At 32.1% G+C, this 18767-nt stretch overlaps 1 protein-coding gene across 1 annotated transcript; it reads left to right on the forward strand.

Moving 5' to 3' along the window:
• Positions 1–681: 681 nt before the first annotated feature.
• On the forward strand, positions 682–11849 carry LOC127707246 (nidogen-2-like). Its single transcript, XM_052211797.1, has 4 exons — positions 682–822; positions 8038–8184; positions 10465–10608; positions 11689–11849. The coding sequence occupies exons 1-4, from the start codon at positions 735–737 to the stop codon at positions 11847–11849; spliced, it is 540 nt and encodes a 179-aa protein (XP_052067757.1). The 5' UTR covers positions 682–734.
• Positions 11850–18767: the final 6918 nt, after the last annotated feature.

Here is an 18767-nt window from a genome sequence, read left to right on the forward strand (position 1 = left end):
TACATTGTGATAACTGCCATTGGCATGGTAAATAAGCAAATTCTAATTTTAATTGTTTACCTTAATTTTCAAAGGAAAAAACGCTGAGAAAATCGAAAGTATATTTGACTTCTAAATACCGGAAACAATACCGGTCAGAAATACGGGTGAAAACGGTTCATTTTTGAAATCCCGGGTTGTTGTAGATTTAAAAAACCCGGGTAAGGGGTGAATTCTCGGGTGTGACCCCGGAGGATACGGGTCAGTTGATAGGTATGACATGTTTAATAGTGATAGATTTTGGCAAAACCGTCGCATATTTTGTATCGTTAATGCTCACTTTGTACTTTATTTGGCCTTTTTAACTATTTTGATTCAGGCATCATTGATGAGTCATTTTTAGATGAAAAGTGTGTATGTTGTACAGAATTTAAAGCCTGCATGGTATCTATCATGTCTATGATGCATTTATTTATTTTTTTTGTTTAAATAAATGAATTATATTAAAATGTAGTAATTTCCTTAGCCTATTATACAGAACAAGGATAAACTGAAAAAGACAAACAAATCATCAATGTTGCTTCATAAAAAAAATAATTTCAAGACATATTGACATGTTTTTGTAATATTAATGAGATGGAAAACAAAATATTTCAGAATAAGTGGATATTGATTTCTTTGAGCACTTAATTTCAGAGATAAATGTTGATGCAGTATGTATTAATGCTGGTCCATCAGATCAATGTAAAGATGCCATGTCAACATGTAGTCAGGTTACTGGAGGTGCCTACAGATGTACATGTAACAGTGAATATTACAACAATGTTGGAACTTGTACTAACAGTATGTATCTTTTTTCCTTCTATGGTATACATGTTTCTCTCTGCTGGTCATTTTGCTGGAATATTTATGTCCTTAATTTCCAATTCATTGATTTAATCATTCAATTTTTATACGCCCGTTTACGGGACATTCATGGTATACCGTTGTCCGTCTGTCCATCCGTCATCAACATGTCGGACATAAACTCAAAAACGCTTTAACCAATTTGCATAAAACTTTGGTGAATTGTTTATATCTATTGACGTGAGCTCCCTTTCGTTTTTTATAAATTTTAAATTTTACGTTTCTGAGTTGTGGGGTTTTATTCATTAAAAAAAGGGGGATTTTCCAGTTTTCGGACAGTAACTCAAGAATGCTTTCACCAACTTGCAAGAAATTGTGGTTAATTGTTTATATCTATTGACATGAGCTCCCTTTTAATTTTTATAATTTTAGATTTTACGTTTCCGAGTTCGGACAAAAACTCAAAAACGGTTTAACCAATTTGCATAAAACTTTGGTGAATTGTTTATATCTATTGACGTGAGCTCCCTGTCGTTTTTTATAAATTTTAAATTTTACGTTTCTGAGTTATGGGGTTTTATTCATTAAAAAAAGGGGGATTTTCCAGTTTTCGGACAGTAACTCAAGAATGCTTTCACCAACTTGCAAGAAATTGTGGTGAATTGTTTATATCTATTGACATGAGCTCCCTTTTAATTTTTATAAATTTTAGATTTTACGTTTCCGAGTTCGGACAAAAACTCAAAAATGCTTTCAGCAGTTCTTATGAAACTATGGTGAATTGTTTATATTTATTGATGTAAGCTCCCTTTAGAATTTTATAAATTTTACATTTTACATTTCTGAGTTAAGGGGTTTTATTCATTAAAAAAGAGGGGATTTTCCAGTTTTCGGACAATAACTCAAAAATGCTGTCAGCAATTCTCATGAAACTTTGGTGAATTGTTTATATCTATTGATGTAAGCTCCCTTTTGATTTTCATAAATTTCTTATATGACATTGAGAATTAATTGAACTTTATTTGTTTATAGTCTGACAACAGATTTACTAAGTATTGCGCAACAGCACAGTGTATTGCACAACAGCAAGAAATCTTTAATTGAATATAAATTCAATTCATATAACCAATTTCAAGTTCTTTGACTACATTTGTTCTGTATCAGAAACCTGTAATATGTCAAATATTTAATTACAATCCAAATTCAGACCTGTATCAAGCTTGAATATTGTGTCCATATATGCCCCAACTGTTCAGGGTTGGACCTCTGCGGGCGTATCCAGCTGAGCTCAGCGAAGCAGTTTATTTTTTTATACTACTGCCTAATATGTTTTTTAAATGGGTGACAGAAAGGGATTCTTGAAAATATTAGGAAATGGAGTCGAGAAACAATGCAACTGTGTCATTTTTTTCATGTTCATCTGCATCAATTTATCAACGAAAGTTGAAGTTCACATATGACATCATTCATACAACCAAACAACTATCACAATGTTATATATTTTTAAAAGCAGTTTCTAAACTACTTCATGTGATTAAATTTTCTTCCCTAAGAAACATATTATTCAGACAACTTGCTGATAAGTATAATGACATTTCATATTTTGATACTGAATTCATCAGCTTTAATATTCCTGAACTTTTAAGTTGACTCGCTTGATATTATGCATATAAATTCAGTATCTAAAACAAAAACATCATTATCTGTATAGTAATTTTTAGTACAACCTTGACATCAGATACTGTCCAAGTGCTCAATTTTCTCCATTTAGTTTTTGTCTTGCCTTGACGGAGTCAAAAAGCAAGACATAGGTATGCTGTTTCCAGCGGCGGTGGCGTCAACAATGTATAAGTTTGTGATTAGGTCTAGTTTATGGTGAACCACAAGTGGTAGGTCAATGATATTTGGTATGCAGTTGTATTAGCATTGGCACATCTCATTTCCATGGAGATTACTTGGCCCTGCCCCCCCAGTCATGGTCTATTGACTTTGAAACTATTGCTTAGTTTGCATGTATTAGTTTGTGATTAGGTCAGTTTATGGGGAACCACTAGTGGTAGGTCAATGATATTTGGTATGCAGTTGTATAAGCATTGGCATATCTCATTTCCATGGAGATTGTTTGGCTCCGCCCCCTTAGTCATGGTCTATTGACTTCGAAAATTTTACTTAGTTTACATGTATTAGTTTGTGATTAGGTCAGTTCAAGAGGAACCATTAGTGGTAGGCCAATGTTAATTGGTATTCAGGTGTATAAGCATCAGCACATCTCATTTCCATGGAGAATATTTGGCCCCGCCCCCTCAGTCATGGTCTATTGACTTTGAAACTTTTGCTTAGTTTACATGTATTAGTTTGTGATTTGATCAGTTTAAGAAGAACTGCTAATGTTAAGTCAATGATATTTGGTATGCAAATTTATTGGCATTTGCAAGTATCGTTTCCATGGAGATTATATAGCCCCACCCCCTCATCATGGTTCATTGACTTTGAAACTTTTACATAGTTTACAAGTTAATGTTTGTGTTTAGGTTTGTTTAAAGGGAACGACTTATAATAAGTCACTGGTTTTTGCTATGCAGTTGTATTAGCATTGGCACATCTCATTTCCATGGAGATTGTTTAGCCATGTACCTTCAGTCATGGTTCATCCACTTTGAATATTTGCATAACTTACATGTTAAAGTATTGCTATTTTAATTGCAACATTTGCACTATCAAAATTACAAAAAGGCAAGACATATCTCTGTGATAACAGTTTATTGTCATATTCTCTGGTGTATTACCTCATATTTCATCTTTTTGACTTCTTTCCAATAGATTTCCTATATTTTAAAAATAAAACAGTTGACAGGGGATTAAATGTCAGTGTAAAAAGATTGTGTTCCATCAAATAAAATAGAAAGAAACCATAAAATTTGAAAAAACATAAAAAGGTTTTTTTTGTAAAATAGAATATTAAAGATGGAATAATCACTGTAAAAAAATTTGTTCATAAATTTTAAGATGAAGTTTGGTCCAATTGAAAACATTCTATAATTTTTTTTTGATTTAGTATTTCCCTAAAGTAGCCAGCTACTCTATAAAATTTTGATATAAAAGAAGCGGTGGAGGATTTATTAATTTTTATGCGGTCGTATATTCGTATCACTTCGTCATCGTCGTCGTCCGAAGACACATTGGTTTCCGGACAATAACTTTTGTTTAAGTGTATGGATTCTATGAAATTTTAACATAAGGTTTATGACCACAAAAGGAAGGTTGGGATTGATTTTGGGGGTTATGGTCCTAATAGTTCAGGAATTAAGGGCCAAAAAGAGGCCCAAATAAGCATTTTTCTAGTTTCCAGACAATAACTTGTTAAATGGTGTATGGATCAAGGCTTCCAAAACAGTCATATATACCGGACATTTGTATAATGTCCGGTAAATGTCAGGCTAGGCAAAGCATGAAACGGTCATCTACTTTTTAGTTTTCAAGGCTTTCTTGCTTAAGAGACGGTCATTTTAACATAATTCGCGATCTTTTTGACCCAACCTTTTGCCTTTAACAGCCACACATTTCCGGTCATAAAAGTGACATGATCATTAAGTACTATCAAAACAACCCCTACTTTAATACCTTCTCATTTTAATCAAGGCTAATTAGTTGTCAAACAGCTGAAATTTACCTGTTCAGGTGACAGGTAAACTATTTTGAACCGGACATTGATCGGTCTATTCAAAGTTATTTTCTTATATTTCAGCGGTTTGCTTCTAATTAATTTAGCCAAAAAGATTTAAATTATCAGAAATAGGTTAACAAATATGATTTGATAAAAAAATTTAAAAGGTGAAAATGAATAATCCTCATAACCACTTTGTTTGAACCAGAGACATGTCTCTGTTTTAACAGTACATGTGTGCGCATGTGCGCAGGTGTGAAATTTAATTATGCATCCTTATATCTTCAAAAAATGCTTAAATTGTCATTGATACCTTTATCTCACGTTTATTTTGAATATTTTCTTGAAGAAATAACGTAGAAAGAGCTACTTGCACACATTCATGCTTAGCAAACGTACACGGAATTTACGTATCCGTCTCTGGTCCATGTTTTACCATTGTCAAGATAACATCCGCTTTAGATTTAAAAACGAAAGTAAAGTTTTTGACAACGTTATTTTGCACAAATAAAGAGTCTAAGGCAGATATAAGTACGCTGATGTTGCACACTTCAAATGATGCACTGCCAATTTAACAGTTTACGTCAGAACTTCAAATTTGAATCAAAGAAAGTTTAATATCGTTTTTTTTTGTCAATCATTGGGATGGCCAACTCGGCAACTGATTACCATTATTGCCTTTTGTTAATTTTGTCTTAAGGGATTAAAATCGGGTTAATATATAAAATGTCCAGCTGGCTAAAAATAATTTTGGAAGCCCTGGTATGGATCTTTCTGAAATTATACCACAAGTTACCATATCACAAAGGGATGGTAAGAACTTGCTTTGGGGGGTTATGGCTCAAACTGTTTAGGAATTAGGGGCAAAAAAGGAAGAAAAACAAGGGTTTCCAGGTTAATGGACAATGACTTAAGTACAAAACATAATTTTAAAGCAGTGTAAGGGAGGTAATTCAAACACATATTGTCAAATTACTTCCCTTACACTGCTTGTTAATTATTTATAAAGAAATGTATTGTCTTTAGGTCATTAGTTGTCAATTTATTTTTAGAAGTTACTATTTTAAAAATGTTTAATAAAGGTAATTTAATTATAGCCATGATTATGTATGTGAAGGAATTTTATTTTTAGATATTACTATTCGATGTTGCTGATGGAGGCTTTTTAATTTTAGGCATGATTATGATGTCATTTTCTATTTTAAAAATTATTTAATTTTAGCCATGATTATATAAATATGTATGTGAAGGAATTTTATTTTTAGATATTACTATTTAATGTTGCTGATGAAAGTGTTTTAATTTTAGGCATGATTATGATGTCATTTTCTATTTTAATACTTTTATGATGTATTTAAATGGGTTTTTATGGTTGCAAAGTCCTAGCTGTCAATTTATTTTTTAGAAGTTATACTTTTAAATGCTGATGAAGGAATTTTATTTTTAGATATTACTATTAAAAGTTGCTGATGAAGTTTTTTTTAATTTTAGCTATGACTATGATGTCATTTTCTATTTTAATACTTTTATGATGTATTTAAATGGGCTTTTATGGTTAAAAAAAAGCATTTTTCTAGTTTCCAGACAGTAACTTGTGATTAAGTGTATGGATCTCTCTAAAATAAAATTGTACTGCAAGGTTCCATACTACAAAGGAAAGACTGCAATTGAGTTTGATGGTTAATGCTAAAAGGGGGATTCAAAAAGTTTGGGGGAAAGGGGGGGTTCCAATTTCTTTTTAAAAGGGTTCATATTTTTTTTCTTCAAAATTTCAAAATTTCAAATTTTTGAAAAGTTTCAAGAAGAAATCTTCAATTGCACAGTATTGCGCATTAGATTTGTAAGATCTTTGACCACATTTATTTTGTGTCAGAAACCTATATTATGTCAAAAATTTGATCACAATCCAAATTCAGATAGTATCAAGCTTGAATATTGTGTCCAAATTTGCCCCAACTGTTCAGGGTTCGACCACTGCGGTCGTATCAGGCTGCGCTCAGCGAAGCATTTTATTTAATTTGCATTTATTAGTGTTAAAAAATGCACTACTTTTTTATGTTATTAATAGTGGTCTTGGATAAAGACTTTGGCTTCTATCCTGATTTGTTTACAGGTATCAGTTTTTGTCGAGCCTTCGACTTTTGTCGAAAAAGCGAGACATAGCGATCCTACATTCCGTCGGCGTCGTCGTCGGCGGCGTCCACAAATATTCACTCTGTGGTTAAAGTTTTTGAAATTTTAATAACTTTCTTAAACTATCCTGGATTTCTACCAAACTTGGACAGAAGCTTGTTTATGATCATAAGATTATATTCAAAAGTAAATTTTGTAAAAAAAAAATTCTGTTTTTTCCGTATTTTACTTATAAGTGGACTTAGTTTTTCTGCCAGGAAACATTACATTCACTCTGTGGTTAAAGTTTTTGAAAGTTTTATAACTTTCTTAAACTATCCTGGATTTCTACCAAACTTGGACAGAAGCTTGTTTATGATCATAAGATTATATTCAAAAGTAAATTTTGTAAAAAAAAAATTCCATTTTTTCCGTATTTTACTTATAAGTGGACTTAGTTTTTCTGCCAGGAAACATTACATTCACTCTGTGGTTAAAGTTTTTGAAATTTTAATAACTTTCTTAAACTATCCTGGATTTCTACCAAACTTGGAAAGAAGCTTGTTTATGACCATAAGATAGTATCCAGAAGTAAATTTTGTAAAAAAAAAATTCCATTTTTTCCGTATTTTACTTATAAATGGACTTAGTTTTTCTGCCAGTTAACATTACATTCACTCTGTGGTTAAAGTTTTTAAAATTTTAACAACTTTCTTAAACTATCCTGGATTTTGATAAAATTTTGTTCCATTTTTTCCATAGTTTACTTATAAATGGACTTAGTTTTTCTTCCAGTCAACATTACATACATTCTGCAGTTTAAGTTTTTAAAACATTTATTAGATTCATACATTCATAAATTATCCTGGATTTTTACCAAACTTGGACAGAAGCTACTTACAATCAAAAGATAGTATAGAGAGGAATATTTTTATTAATTTTTTTCCTCAATTTTGTTGAGCCTGCGATTAACACCAAAAGTAGGCGAGACACTGGGTTCCGCGGAACCCTTATGAATTTTTTACTTGAAAAATTGTATGAAAAAATTATTCAAATAAGAGTACATTTCTTTGGTTGAATATCAATGTCCTATATATAGCAGAATATATTAAAATATATCAGGATTTTTCTAAAGTGGAACCTTAAAGGTTCATTGGGGGTATAATGATGCAATTGTTCATATAATCCATATAACTTGAATAGTAAAGCACTTGTTTAAAAAGAGAATACATGTTGAACTTATGTCTTTAGAATAAATGAAGTATTTTTAAAAAGTAGTACATTAAACATGGATAGTCACAAAGACTGACAAATCATAATATAAATGATACTATTGTTTCATAGAATAACAACTTCAAAACATATGGACATATGTATTATAATATTAATGAGATTGAAAACATAATGTTTCAGAATAAGTTGATATTGATTTTCAGAGATAAATGTTGATGCATCATGTAGCAGTACAGGACCATCAAACCAATGTAAAGATGCCATGTCAACATGTAGTCAGGTTACTGGAGGTGCCTACAAATGTACATGTAACAGTGGATATTACAACAATGTGGGAACTTGTACTATCAGTATGTATTTTTAATCCGCCCATGGTATATACAATTATGTTACTTTTTGATTGTTTTTTGGTAGACTATTTATGTTCTTTATAGCAGAATGCAGTCGCCTCTTGTCTCGAACGTGGTTGCCTCGAAATATAACACGAGAAAAAAATGTTTTAGGCCCTGTCATTGAAACACATTATTTTATAATAGTCTACTTTGTTTGATGAGTAGAAATTTCATTTGACTCTAACTAAATCTGATTTTCAAAGAATTATAAACCATGTATATTTTGTTTGTATTTATGTCGATTAATCACACATGTCAATAATTTTTAGCAGGGATTAAATGCCTTCTCCATGCTGATTGGCATTTTACCTATATATTAATTCGACAATCAATTATATCTTTTGAGTTCTGCTTTGGGACAAAAAATAACATGTAATAGTTTTGTTTAATTGGCACTCCTTTCTTTAAATTGCCCCAAGAGTACCATTATACGCATGAATCTTTTGTCACCAATCATGGCATGTTAATTAAAATAACCACTTTGATGCTTACACTGCAATAGATAAAATGTCCCCAAATGATATTTAAATAACTACAGAAGAAAACAAGACACCTTTTCAAATGAAAAAAATGATATATACGATCTCAATCAGAACAATGTATACGACAGAGCAGGATACACATTATTGGTTTTAACTCTCGCAAATTAAAGTTGTCTTCCACTTGATCAATTTCAAGTCGCCCGTATGAAATTATAAGGCGTATTACGCCTGGAAATAAGGCGTAAACCAGGCGTAAGTGGTACTTACATGTCTAGATCCAGGCATAAGGGAAGAGGAAACGTAAATTTGTAGTCCTTACAGGCGTAGAAAAAAGTGGTAAACCTGGCGTAAATTGAAATAAGCAAGGCGTAAATTTTCTTACGGGCATAAAACTGTTGGTATGGCGTAAATCATAATACCCATAATGCTTTGTTTAAAGGATCATGGGAATTTTTTTCAAAATTTGGCTCTTTGGTTTTAGTTTGCAAGAGTTGGACTTATGGCAGCTTCATATGTTCAGGGATAATTAGCTTGTTTTGTGCTTTTTGAAAGAATTTGAAATTGGAAATATGGAATCAAATTGAATAATAAAAATTGTGAAAAAATGGAAAGTAAAACATGGTAAATAATAATTATGTGAGTATAACCTAAGTTATTAAGTTTTAAGTTCTAACAGTAATTTTGAAATCCCAAAACCTTTAACCTTGGATAATAACATTAAAATCTTTTACATGAAGTTAAATTGCAGTATTATCATTATATTTTAAAGGACATTAATTTATAAAAAACTTAGTTAATTAAAATGCTTAAGTTTTATTTCAAGAAAAATTAATTGTCATAATTCTTATTTAAACTTTAAACTTATTTGAGCCAGTGGCAGTGTCTGTCTAAAATGAATTTATTTACTTTAGTATATATTAGCTTCTTCAATGGTTAATATTTCCAGTTTTATGTCAAACAATGAGAAATTAAAGCAACAGTACAGAAGTTTGTATTAAATACACAAAAGAACACAGCTAGGGTAATACACTGATTTGAAATAAGTGTAGTATTATGTAAGGATATTACGCCTGGTTTATTTATTGACCAGGCGTACTCATTTGCATATTACGCCTGGTTTTCTCTGAACCAGGCGTACTCATTTAAATATTACGCCTAATCTTACGCCTGGTTTCCGCCTCAGTTACGCTTGGTTTCCGCCTGGTTGACGCCTGGACATGCATTCCTTTAAAACACTGCAATGACGCCCGGATAAAGTATGATTTTTACGCCTGGTTTCCGTGTCATATACGGGCGTCACAGTTCGAACAGGTCTAAGCTCTTTTTTTTAGTTGAACTTCATTTGCTCAAATTTTTGTTACTGTCCTACAGGTTTCTGGATAATGAGTTGACTGTACATTGAAATATTTCAGTATTTTTCAAAAAGGTTCATTGGGGAACATTGATGCAAGTTTCAAAATTTACATTCCATATTAATTGAATAGTCAAAAAACTTGTTTTAAAAGTGTATAAATTTAACTTAGTATATAGTTAAAATAAATGAATTTCTTGAAATAGTAGTAATTTCTGCAGTGGACATTTAAATAAAAGTTGGATAAACTCACATGAACAGACACATCAGAAGTATAGATGACACTGTTACTTTATAGAAAAATAACTTCACAACATATTGACACAATTGTATAATATTCATGAGATTGAAAGCAAAAAAATTCAGAATAAGTTGATAATATTTTCTTTGTAATCTTAACTTCAGAGATAAATGTTGATGCAATATGTATTAATGCTGGTCCATCAGATCAATGTAAAGATGCCATGTCAACTTGTATACTTGTTTCTGGTAATCACAAATGTACATGTAACAGTGAATATTACAACAATGCTGGAGCTTGTACAAACAGTATGTATCTTTATTCCTTTATAGTTTATATGTTTTCCTCTGTTGGTCCTTTTTTGCGGAATACTTATGTCCTTTATTAATCTGGGTACATAAACTATATCAGTAGTTTTTAAAATGCTGCCTAGAGGGTTTATTACAGAATAATATGCAAGTTTACATATTTACATTCCATATTACTTGCTGGTAATTTTTATGCCCCACCTACGATAGTAGAGGGGCATTATGTTTTCCCGTCTGTGCATCCCTTCGTCCGTCCTGTCGTCCGTCCGTCCGTTTGTTCGTTCATCCCTCTGTCCCGCTTCAGGTTAAAGTTTTTGGTCAAGGTAGTTTTTGATGAAGTTGAAGTCCAATCAACTTGAAACCTAGAACACATGTTCCCTATGATATGATCCTTCGAATTTTAATGCCAAATTAGAGTTTTGACCCCAATTTCACGGTCCACTGAACATAGAAAATGATAGTGCAAGTGGGGCATCCGTGTACTATGGACACATTCTTGTTTATGAATACTAATGTTCTGTAATACAGTAATATAAGAAATACAAGAAAATATTGAAATAGAAGTGAAATTCACTATAATGCATCCCAAAGGGTTGATAAAGGTATAGTAATTAAGCCACCTAGATCTCTATCTTCTAATTATAAAGCCCATGCTGAATGGCATCCTTTGCCTTATCAGGATTATTACATAGGCAGCTCGAAGTCTTTTTGGTAATGGGACATTACATACCACACTTTATATAGGGAGAATGCCATGCTGATGGAAAGCAAAAGTTTTACAGATCTATCTTTAGTATTATCAAGTTGTCAGTATGAAATAAGGAGATGTTTTATTATTGCCAATGAGAAAACTATCCAATACAGTCTAAATGAAGCGGATCAGTAAGCAACTATAGGTGACCATAGGTTCACTTTTGCAGCACTTATAACATTACTTGGAATGGCCTAAAAAAGATAAGAATTTCAACTGAATAAAATGTTTGTAAAGATTTTTAGACTTACTTTTTTGTTTGAAAGCCTGAACCAATATAGTAAGAAAACTAACAAAGAATATAAATTGTTTGTCTTTTCCTTTAACAGAATTAGGATCAGGAGTGATATGTACCAGAGTTAATGATGCTGCAGAATGTGTGTCTAATGCTGTTTGTAAAACTGTCAGCTCAGCTCTGAAGTGTACCTGTAATTCTGGTTACTATGATGATAAGTTTGGTACTTCTGGTGGACAATGTAAAGCAGGTTAGTTAATATATCTTATAAATGCTTTTTTTGTACACTTGCATTAGGAATACTCAAGTGTCTTAACAATTTTCACGCTCTTAATTGTCCTGAGACTTGATTAGCGAACAAATTTAACAGAGATTATCAATGATATGCAATAAACATCAAATCATGAAAAAAAAAGTAATCAGGCTTCGATGTTACCATACATTTAAGTTTCTAATTGTTTGTCACTAAAGTGTATGTGCAGTTATTATACCCCACGCAACGAGTTGCGGAGGGTATAATGTTTTTGACCCGTCTGTCCGTCCTTCAGTCCGTCAGTCCCTCAGTCCGTCAGTCCTGTTTCTTGTCATCGCAACTCCTCTCAAACTACACAACAGAATTTCATGAAACCTTTTCAGATAATAAGGACATACTACGTAGATGTGCATATCGACAGGAAATTACGATTCAATTTTTTTTCCAGGAGCTACGCCCCTTTGAACTTATTTGCCCAATATACTACTGCAACCTTTTGTCATCGCAACTCCTCTCAAACCACACAACAGAATTTCATGAAACCTTTTCAGATAATAAGGACATACTACGTAGATGTGCATATGGACAGGAAATTATGATTCAATTTGTTTTCCAGGAGTTACACCCCTTTGAACTTATTTGCCCAATATACTACTGCAAACTTTTGTCATCGCAACTCCTCTCAAACCACACAACAGAATTTCATGAAACTTTTTCAGATAATAAGGACATACTACGTAGATGTGCATATCGACAGGAAATTACGATTCAATTTTTATTCCAGGAGTTACGCCCCTTTGAACTTATTTGCCCAATATACTACTGCAACCTTTTGTCATCGCAACTCCTCTCAAACCACACAACAGAATTTCATGAAACCTTTTCAGATAATAAGGACATACTACGTAGATGTGCATATCGACAGGAAATTACGATTCAATTTTTATTCCAGGAGTTACGCCCCTTTGAACTTATTTGCCCAATATACTACTGCAACCTTTTGTCATCGCAACTCCTCTCAAACCACACAACAGAATTTCATGACACTGTGTAGATAAGGACATACTATGTAGATGTGCATATTGACAGGAAATTATGTTTCAATTTTTTTTCTGATACAATTTTTTTTTCTTACATTTATTTTATTTCTCCAATGACAATGTGGGGACGTGGGGTATGTGAGCGCGCTCACTAAGGTTCTTTAATTTTGTAAAAAAATAATGACAATCTATACAAGAAATTGTATGGATTGTATTATTACACACTAGTAAATAGAAGGACATGAATTTACTTAACATACTTTCAGAGGTTTGATGGTTGATTGTAATTTTAAAATTCCGGCATGATTTTCAGCTCAATACATTGTGCTAATTCACAGTAAAGTGTCATATGAATTCATTTGAATCTCATCATAGAAACTCATTATAGACATGATAGATACCAGGATTAAAATGGTACATACAGACATGCGTTTCTGCTACAAAAGGCTCATCAATGACGCTCGAATAAAAAATGTTTTAAAAGGCCAAATAAAGTATGAAGTTGAGCATTTAGGACCCAACATTCCTAAAGGTTTTGCCAAATACAAGCTTAGTAAATCTATTGCTATGGTAGAAATCCTTAGCATTTCGAAAATTTCTAAGTTTTTTTAACAGTAAATTTATTATATGAAAAGAGACGATTTCACATCCCCTTAATTTCAATCAGATACAAAATATCATTTTATCTGGTTGTTGAATAGACAAATAAATTTTGAGTTATGTTAGATCACCCTCGAATTTTGATGGGGTTGGTGTTGGTCAGTCTTAAAGGGAAATCACACTATTTAAACTACTAATAATAATTCACTGAAATTTTGCATGTAGACAGGTCATCCTATTTACGAAATTTTAAGCGAAAAAAAAAATGGGGTCACCGATGTTGTTTTCGAGATATGACGTCATCAATAACTAAAGAATCACATTATTCCTAAATACAGATATAGCGCTCAAAGTTGCGAAAAAAAATCAAAATTATTTTTAAAAAAATTCAACTGTTAATGCAAATACAGTCAAATGTTACTTATACCGTATAAACATTTATTTGTCTCAATTTCCTTATTTTTCAAGCCATTTGTATATTTCCCCCCATTTTTAATTGATAATTTCTATAATTTTTTTTTTGAAATGAAAAAAATCTACTTATGTTTTTTCCTTCAAACTTCTGCATAAGTAGCTTCTCAAGGGAAGATTTTAAAAACATAAATAAAAAAAGGGGGTCAACCATGTTTTAACACTGCTAAAAACGTATATAAGCTTATTATCGATTTTTGGCGGGACCTAAAACTATTTCCTTTTGTAACGTTATAGAACGACGTTGCCTGCATAGCAGCATTTCGCGCAACGCTTGCATTGGGTTGAATCAAACCCTTTATACTTTTAACTATAATATGATGTTTGAACATTTTTTAAACTATTTTTATTATTCATTAATATTTTTATTTGAATCGCTAAACATACAGTGACAGTTTATTATAAAGTAATTTTCAAAGATGGAGAAATCTCATTTTCTTTAGAATTTGCATTTGTTGTATCGGAATAACGAATGTTGACCACATGCCGTATTATAAAAAATGTCACACCCAGCATGTTAAAAAACCCTTGTACAAGTATTTTCGAATGGTCCTTAAAATTGGTTAAAGTTACAGTACTTGCACAACGCTAAAAAAATTTTTCGAACAGTGGCAACCAAATTTTTTTATGTGTCCCATCATCCCGAATTCGTTTTTCATACATCTTTTCATGCTCATTGTAAATCATATGTTTCCTGTCCATCGCCGGGATATAAAACAAAACCTTTATCGTTCAATCAATCGATCAATTTGTGTATATTATGAGGAAACTAAAATGCATCTGATAAATATGTATACTGGCTAACAATAAAAGACACATCGCCATATTCAAAATCCTTTTCATTTGTAATAAACTGATCTGTTTTTTTTATCAGCTGACAAATAAGAGTGTGGCTAACCATCGAATTAGAGTTCTAGTTTGAGTAAGGGTTAAAGTTCGAGTTAACATTTGGGTTAGAGTTTGAGTTATACTCTGAGCTCGAATATAAGTTCGAGTTAAAGTTTAAGTTACACTTCGAATTATACTTCGAGTTAAACTTCGAGTTAGAGTAAAAATTGGAATAAGAGATAAAACGAGTTCTAATATAATTAATAGTAAGATTGGAGTTTCTATTTTCTGCTTGTCCGCCGTTTTTTTAAATGAATATTCTTTCATCCGATGTATTTTTCAGTATGGTATACATTTGTTTGCCAATGATGATCAATGGAAGTTATCTACTAGAAGTAGTTTGAAAAGATTGATTGATTGTGTGTGTTGTATGCCACTTTCAGCACTCTCTGCATGCTATACTATAGTGGCCACTTTTTTATTGGTGAAGGAATCTAGGTATCCAGAGAAAATCAGCAACATTTTTATTTGTATAAACTGGTTATCCTTGGAATACGACGTTCTCCCAATTTCACTGTTGACAGGCACGTAATCACAGTGGTAAAGCTAAACATGTATCTACATCTTAACTATTTATTTTCGTTTTTTCGTTGTTTTCTTCAAACCATCGATTGATTGGCTTCTGCTAAACTTTCAGTGGCAAATAGTACATGAATATCAGCACGAAAACATGTTTCTATGCTTTGAATACGCTTTCAAAAGACGGACTTTTAATGTGTTGGTTACAGTACAGCAGTACTCCGGAAGACATGTCATTCTAAATAAAATTGTTTATGTGTGTTAAATATTCGTCTTGTCATAGACTTTTAGAGCTTAATATACAGTATGGGATGTTCTAGTTGTTGAAGGCCGTATGGTCCTCTGTAGTAGCTGACATCCACAATATTTGGTCTCTGGTAGATAGTTGTCAATTATACCACATCTTCTAATATTTAAAAAGATAATTAATATGTTTATTCAGGTGCTAAATTTCCATCCCCATCTTTCATAACTGGAGATTTACTCTTTTCCTCCTCTAAAGAGGTATCTAGTGAATCTTGTGCAACTTTTCTGATATGATCGTAAACTTTTTTTTCTCTTGGAAGCAGATTGTGACAACTAAATGATGTTTAAATTTGACAAATATCTGTTTACCTCTGTAGGACCCTGGCTTGTGTCATACATAGCTGTAAAATTGTTGATCGAGTCTAAGATATACATTTGTACTTAAAAAAATCGTTATAATATGCATGCATTATCTGTCAAAATACACTTACAGTAGATTATGTTTATATATCACAGAAAAGGAGTTTATTGTTCTCGGAAAATTGAGGTATAAAGAAGCAGATTTGTAATTTAGAAGATTAAAACTCACAAGAAATTATGTTCCTTGGGTTTTTTTTAATGCAGGAGAAGCAGTGAACCGAGATAAATTTGTTTTAAATATCCGGTGAAATCGAATATTTTTAATTGTCTGTACACATTGGCCACTCAGAAATAAAGGGGGTAGACGGTATTGATAGGAATGTTCTCCCTCAGCACGTCAAATAGTGCCCTGTAACGTCGGAGTAACCAGATCGCAAATGGTACCCAAATCTTCAAGTCAACATTGAAAATGAAACAAGTAGATTGATTTGATTCACAAAAAAATATTCTTATACAGGTCAAATCCAGGATTAAGTTATTGTTTTAACCTTTAACATGAAATCAAACAGACCTAGAAAAATCCAATTGCACATGGTCGCTATGTATATTTATATTTATGTTTATATTGGGTTATATGACCGTCGGCAGTCTTCGGAGGTCATCTGGATGGTTAATTAGATGGAGTCAAGACTAAAATACACATGAAATGCTGATATATATTATTGAGTAAATGCATAATTTTGTAAATTGTTTATTTTAGACTTATTGTAATTTGGATATACATTTTATACAAATAAGAAGATGTTTTGAGTGCCAATGAGACAACTATCCATCCAAGTAACAATGTGTAAAAAGTAAACAATTATAGGTAAAAGTACGGCCTTCAACACGGAGCCTTTGCTCACATCAAACAGCAAGCTATACAGGTCCCAAAAAGACTAGTGTAAAACAATTCAAACAGGAAAACCAACAGTCTAATCTTTATAAAAAACGAGAAACGAGAAACACTTATGAACCACACCAACATACGACAACCACTGAACAACAGGCTCCCGACTTAGGACAGGTGCATAAAAATGCAGCGTGTTTAAACATTTCAACAGGCGCCAACCCTCACCCTAACTCGAAACAGTGGTATAACATTACAACATAAAAAGAGACACAATAAAATATCAATTGAAATGGCTTAACTCTATCAAAAAGACAATACACAAAAATAAGTAAATAAACACTGAACGAATAAGTTTGATCAATGACACAATATAAAGTATGTTATAAATCAAATATGAGAATTTGAGTCAAATCGGTGAACATGAATTTGAGACAAATCGGTGAACATGTATTTGAGACAAATCGGTGAACATGAATTTGAGTCAAAGCTGAGAACATGAATTTGAAAGCTAATTCCCCTTTAATAAAGACAAAATAGTTAAAAAAAAATATCATACTTTCATTATCTGCCATTGATTTGAACTGTTTTTAAAGGTATTTACTGATATATCTAAAATGTATAAAAGTTACAAAAAACGATAAGGCCGTAATGTAAGTATGAATGAAAGGAAGCCCATGTAAATTTTTGGATCGGACAGATATCGGAAAAAATAGTCAACTCCAAAAATCGCCGACTTTTTACCACTACTGTAGTCACAGGCACTTGTCTCAGGTTTTTTTTTTACCTATATACTGTGATATAACACGTTAAGTTTATAGGTAATTTTTTCAGAGACAACAAGTGCCTTTGATTTTAGTATCTGAGTTGTGCAACCCAACCCCATGAATATTGACGGCCACCTTAAGCCAGACACCTGTCCGTAAATCATTGGCCGTCAGTTTATGTGCCGTATGTAACAATTTTTTTTATTTAAAAAAAAATATGGCGTATAAAATAGCCGAAATGTACACAAAATGATCCTGTAATTTGTAAACAAAGTTCATTTTTACTTCAAGAAATACCTTTTTGCACCCAAATTTGTATTGAAAACTTGAAAGAACATGCTTTAAGGTCAAATCAATTATGGTTTATGTTTGCATTCACAAAATCTATAAAATATTTCATGATGAGAGGGAAAGACCTTCTTTTCATAACATGTAATTTTTTGTCATCGGTATGCTTCGACATTGTTATAATATCAATTACATATGTTACTGTGTTTTAATTTGTACATAGGCTTTGCAATCCAATACAAAAAAAGGCACCTGCTTTTCTTTTGAGTGGGCTGTCATTTTAGAAATCAACAATCTTTACGACAGACTCGAAAAGCGTGACGTCATAATACGGTTACGACACTATAGCGGAGCCGAGAGCAATGCCATGGCGTTGTCAGTTTGTTTTCCACTTATGAGATTGAATATCACTTTGGTATCATTCACCTCTCTATTAAGTAAAGCAGCAATGTAAATTTGCTTTTAAACACAACGTTTCAGAAATCAGAATTACCACAATATAAAACAAGTTCAATTTTCCGCAAAAAATGAAACAGTCAATTCATTTGGGAAATGGATAGAAAACGGAAAATTGAATTTTTATTTTATATTTTGAAAGTCCAAAGTATAAAGAAAATGTTTGTAAAAAAACATTTTTACAGAAACTGCTGTTTTTCGATTCACCAACTTCACCCAACCTTCTGCTCATTATAATACCTACTAGCATGGTGTTGTGTTACCCCTGTTGTCAACCTTTCATTCAACTAAATCAGCATATGATTTGATAACACATATTCTACAGTTTGCAAGTTTAATATCTTGTGCAGATAGGTTTTCTGCAATGAAACAGGATAGATTTATTTCTGTTGTAAT

The sequence above is a fragment of the Mytilus californianus genome, unplaced genomic scaffold (assembly GCF_021869535.1).
Source record: "Mytilus californianus isolate M0D057914Y unplaced genomic scaffold, xbMytCali1.0.p SCAF_60, whole genome shotgun sequence".
Taxonomy (NCBI): domain Eukaryota; kingdom Metazoa; phylum Mollusca; class Bivalvia; order Mytilida; family Mytilidae; genus Mytilus; species Mytilus californianus.

Coding starts and splice junctions, on each gene's coding strand:
- LOC127707246 (XM_052211797.1), top strand. CDS start 735: ATGTCAACATGTAGTCAGGTTACTGGAGGTGCCTACAGATGTACATGT. Junction 8,185..10,464: donor TGTGGGAACTTGTACTATCA/GTATGTATTTTT, acceptor TCTTAACTTCAG/AGATAAATGTTGATGCAATA. Junction 10,609..11,688: donor TGCTGGAGCTTGTACAAACA/GTATGTATCTTT, acceptor TTCCTTTAACAG/AATTAGGATCAGGAGTGATA.